Raw genomic sequence first — 5,349 nt, 5'->3', positions numbered from 1 at the left:
CACCTGTTGTACAATACCCAAATATTTGACTTTTAAAAATTTGAATTTTGACAACATTCACTTTGGCAAATAAATCATGACTAAGCAATAAAGTTCACATATATATTTTTTTAATGTTAACATGATTTTGTAAAAAATATAATTACATGTGATACATGTTTTAATTAAAGACTGTTTTCACACAATTATTTACTAATCCAAATTCTCGCTGTAATTAATCATAAATTTAAATATTTCTGGAAGCGAAGACTTGCTCAAAGTCAAGATGGCATAACTAGCAAGTGCCCCATAGGCAGGTAAGCAAAGGTTGTGAATTCAAGTCCCGCTCCAGTCTAGTTCTTTTCTTCCAGAATGTACTAATTATTTAATAAATTATTATCATTATTAATTTAGATAAGAGAGCCTAACAGCTAAATCTAGTACCAAATTACTTAGTTTCTAATTATTATAGCATAATAACAGGCCAATTAATTAATGATGTGAAAGTTTGGATTAGTATCAATACGTTGGGCTTCGGGCTGTTGATATACACAATTATTTAAACATCATTTTAAAATTATCTTCAATACATTCTGAATCTTAATACAAATAGCAAAATAGTACAAATAATAGAAACTTAGATGGCAATAAACTTTAAAATCATATAAATTTAATACAGTAGAGCGGCGATTTTCTGAATCAATTGGGGACGGGGTTGTTCGTATAACTGATATTTCGGATAACCGATTTATGTACGAAAAAATAGTTTAACGTATCCAATGTTGAAATTTTTCTCCATTGCATGTCGCTTCGCGTTGAATTTTTGTCGATGTTAAGCCTAACAAAGACTATTGTATCGTTAAAAATTATTTTTTTTATTTTGTACAAACAAAATAAATATATTGAAAAATATAAAAACAATAAAAAATTATACTTCAGATGTTAATTTAGTATCAAAAACGTAAAATATTTGAGTAACCCAAGACATAGCCAAAGATTGAAGCGACACAGCACTGGCAAAAATTTAAATTTGCCGACTGGAATTCTTTCGGATGATTGACTTTCAGAAAATCGACGCTCTACTGTATTTAACACAATATTAAAGGTTTTCAATTTGCTAAAATTGTTTCTGTGAAATCAAAGGTATATAACAGAACGTGGGCAAATGCGGCTCTTTTTTGAGTTATATGCAGCTCTTGCTGAAAGTGTGAATTTCTGCTTTTTATTATTATTTTTACAATTTTATTTCCACAATTTTGTGAAAATATGTTTATTAAAAAAATTCAATATTTGTTTTATATTATATAATAAAATCACAGTACAGAACAGTGATACAGAATAAAAAAGTACAGAACTGCGGCACCCATGCATTTTGCAAACCCTACATTTCGGCTCCCACTGAAATCTTGCTTGCCCACCCCTGGTATATAACTTTGTTATTAAGACAACAGAAAAAAGTTCTATTGGGATTGACATTAAAATCATTGTGACATCATCAGTTTCAAATAATTATAAGATCCTCTTGAAAATCAGGGAAAATATATTTAATTAAAAACAATAATTACATAAATTTTAATATAAAAACTAATTCAAAAAAGTCATCATTAGTTTATCCATAACAAAGCTCCAAACTGAAAGTCAAAAGTCATCATCCCAAAGTTCTTTCACATTTGTATTAGTAAATTTTTATGTAGCCTATTATTTTTGTTTAGTGACTTCTTTGCCTTTCTGTCTGCATTATTTTATTTGATAACTAATCATCATTAAATTAATCACCAGTGTTAAGTACAAAGTGTAAAGTCCACTACAATAATCTGTATTATCTCCACGTCACAAATATGATAATTCTATTGACTAACAGACTTAAAAGTCATTATATACTTAAGAAAAAAAACAACACTTGCAGCTAATTAGTTTAATCTTGCAAATCAGCAGCACAAAATCAAATATATATGCAAAAGAAAAACATTAGATCTTTCTAAAACATAAATATCTTCAATAGCAAGAACTTTTAATTTGTTATTACATATTTTAGTAAACACATAAATCAAAAAAAAAAGAACAAACTCCAATTAATAAAATTATTCAAGTTAAATTTATTACAATATATGAATATATTCCATATATATTATAATTACATAATAAATGTGTATTCTATAATATAAAGAAAGAATAGCAAACTTTCAAGATTTAATGGACTAATAGGGAAAAAGGGAGTGTCCACTATTACATTCAATTTAATGGATTTTGGCATTTCAAAAATACATAATTTTTTAAACTCTAACCTGTGGGCACTAAGAGAGCCTTTTTTATCAAGTCCATTACAGATCAACCAAGCTCACAATAGTGCAGCCAGCTGGCGAGGGATAAGGCCTGACACATCTGAACAGACCACCCCCCAAAAAACTCCTTGAGTTTTTTGACCCGTCCAAATTTAATCCCAGGTTTCCCAAAGTGGTAGGCTGCCACCATAACTGCTCAGCAATCCAGCCATCACATTAAGTAATTTATATTCGACTCACTTAGGACTGGGTTATAAACTCTGTACCATAACTATATCCATAAGTGTTTGGAACGCTGGTATCTATGACAAGTAGTTATAAAATAATATCTGTAACAAATCAAACTTTTTTTGATGTATGAGCAGTCCTCCATGCACATGCACACTCTTGATATAAATATGAGAACAGCACCTTTATTTTAATTGATACAGTTTTGGAATGGTGTTTGGATAGTGAAAAGAAAGTTAATTAATTAATTAAGTAATTACAGATTATTCAAAAGAAGCTTAAAAGAACATTTTTGATTTATCTCTTTAATTTCCTTATTTTTCTTTATGGTTTTCTTTTGTTTTGTATTAAACACTTTGAAAAGAGCATACAGATATGATAGAGTTCATAATCACACTATATGGATACAGTTACAGATCTGGTTACAGTACAGATTTTATAACAACCCTTTAACCTTTCAGCAAACTGTATTTGTACATTAAAAAAAACAAGGTTCTAAAATTTTTCTTTAGACTAGAAAGTTTTTTTCCATTAAAACAAGAACTTACCATAATTTTAAAATCATCCACAGATAATTTTTTAAAATCACTTTTATATACCATAAATAAATGTGTTCACGATTAGCCATCTCAAAACATCGTCCAGAGATTTTTTCCCGCAGTCACAATAAACCTCAATTACCATATTTGTTATCTAAAGCGCGAGAATACAAGTCAAAACATTTTAAAATATGAAAAATCTCAAGAAAGATTTCAAACCTGGAAAACAAAACCAGCAGTCGGACCGAAGCAAAAGATCTCCAGCTGAAAAACTGTTAGCCTTAGATTAAAGGACAGACAGACGTAATTAGACACACCAAATCGACCCGTATAAAACAAGGAAAAAACAAAACAGGAAAGTGTTTAATGTTTTCAGATATTTTGTCAGGTAAGATGCAAACACCAGTCTACAGCTATGGTAGTCTCAACAGTCTCGTTCACCGGTCTAATTGTACCTTTTGTCGTAATATCATGTAAAAGATTTGTTATTTGAGTGATATCAAACAAATAAAAATGGTAAAAACAACACACTTTCTACATATACGTAATACAATTTTATTGAAAAGTTATCGCACAATTGAAATGTTTACTGCCTTACATACCTCCTAAAATGAATTTTGGTCCCCCCAGTGAGGGTTATTAACACTAGGGACTGAAATGCATTTTAGGAGGCCCTTCAACAAAATTACACACTATATATTTGTAGAAAGTATATTGTAATATATAAAAATAAGGGATTAAAGGCTAATAGATAAAGTAAAAACAATGTTCCATAATCCTTCTAGTAATTTAATAAATCATAAAAGGAGAAATTAGGTTGAAAATACATAAAAAAGAAAATTGCATAACGCATTTTGATTGGTCAATGCACTTAAATAAGACTTTATCTAATAAACGGAGAGAGATTCCTGGCATAATTCACTCCATTTTAGATTATCGACAACAGATAACTTCATTCACAATCGTTAATTAACATTAAAATCTGTATATTAATCCTAATTAACTGTTGGTGTAGTTGGCTGCCACTTAACCTATTTATTTTGCTTTCATTGAACTTTTTTATTTAAGTTTCTCCCCGTCTTAAGTTGATAACTTATTTACTTTAATATTCGCCTAATACTTACTGTATCTCGTCGAATTACACGCAATGACAGGAATACTCTTTCTCATTAAAGTAAGCATTTTGTAATCGAAGCGAAGAAAAACGCTTCGAACGTAAATTTAACTAGGACGAATATTCTAATCACTACTTCCGCCAGACGATACTTGGAAAAATCACGTGACTTTTTTTTTGTTACTTTAACGCCAGAGGGCTATCGACATAAATGGGAATTTTACAGAATTTTATTATTATTGTTTTTCGCTAGAGTTCTGAAATTGTAAATATAATATTTAATTTACTTTTTTAAATTAAAATAATAACGTAAATTTTATAGGTCGTTTTTTTTTTCTTTCTTTTTTTCTGTTATTTGGTTTGATAAATAATAAAAAGGAAGTATAGATTTTCTCGTTCGCAATAAAAATCAAACTCGGACTTTTGTCGAATTCATGGTTACAGTTAGGTTAGTATTTATTAGAAGGTCCCGCCGAGTTTGTACGGAGAGAAGTTTCGGCTTTATTGAGGATCCATTCTGTACGTCGTCTTTGTGGATGAAGCAAAATGAGTTTGGCTCTCGTACACAAAATCCTCGAACGAGCACCCGAAACTCGCCGAATCGACATTCTTCGAAAGAAAAATAGAAACATTTCCGAGAAGGAAAAATAAACTTGAAATGAAGTTGCTAAACGTTTTAAAGGCGCCACTTTATTTCCAACAAACGTCTCTTGCATCGTCGATCATTTTTACAGTTTTATGCAAAATACAGTAGAGCATCGATTATCCGACCCCGATCAACCGTCACATCGGTTAACCGACCGTGTTCTGGTCGGCAAATTCAAATGTCTGCAAGTGATGTCGGCAAGCAAATGTCGCTACAATATTTGGCTATGTCTTGGCTACTTTAATATTATTTTTACGTGTTTTAGCTGGCAACAGGCTCGACCATGAAAGGGAGCCAGTATTTAAACGAGGCTTAATTTACTAATTTTTACCGATACAATAGCGACGATTATTATTTTAAAAAATTTTTGTTAGGCTTAACATCGATGAAAATTCAACGCGAAATAGGTTAATAGCGATATACTAATATACTAATTACATGGGATATAATAATATACTACACTAATAATGGATTTTTTCATACTTTTCGGTTATCCGACTTTTCAATTATCCGACCAACCCCAGTCCCCAATTAGGGCGGATAATCGAGGTTCTACTGTAT

The 5,349-nt window shown here is 30.5% G+C and overlaps 1 protein-coding gene across 1 annotated transcript in view; it reads right to left on the bottom strand.

Moving 5' to 3' along the window:
• LOC111635280 (trifunctional enzyme subunit beta, mitochondrial-like) overlaps positions 1 to 4,314 on the bottom strand; it is a 38,465-nt gene extending 34,151 nt beyond the window's left edge. The window contains exon 1 of the mRNA XM_023380202.1: positions 4,153 to 4,314. Within this exon, the coding sequence (XP_023235970.1) occupies positions 4,153 to 4,210 (58 nt within the window). The 5' untranslated portion in view covers positions 4,211 to 4,314. The remainder of the gene's footprint in view (positions 1 to 4,152) is intronic.
• Positions 4,315 to 5,349: the final 1,035 nt, after the last annotated feature.

The sequence above is a fragment of the Centruroides sculpturatus genome, unplaced genomic scaffold, assembly GCF_000671375.1.
Source record: "Centruroides sculpturatus isolate CEXI.00-Female unplaced genomic scaffold, Cexi_2.0 scaffold898, whole genome shotgun sequence".
Lineage (NCBI taxonomy): Eukaryota > Metazoa > Arthropoda > Arachnida > Scorpiones > Buthidae > Centruroides > Centruroides sculpturatus.
This window is presented reverse-complemented; position numbering and strand designations above follow the sequence as displayed.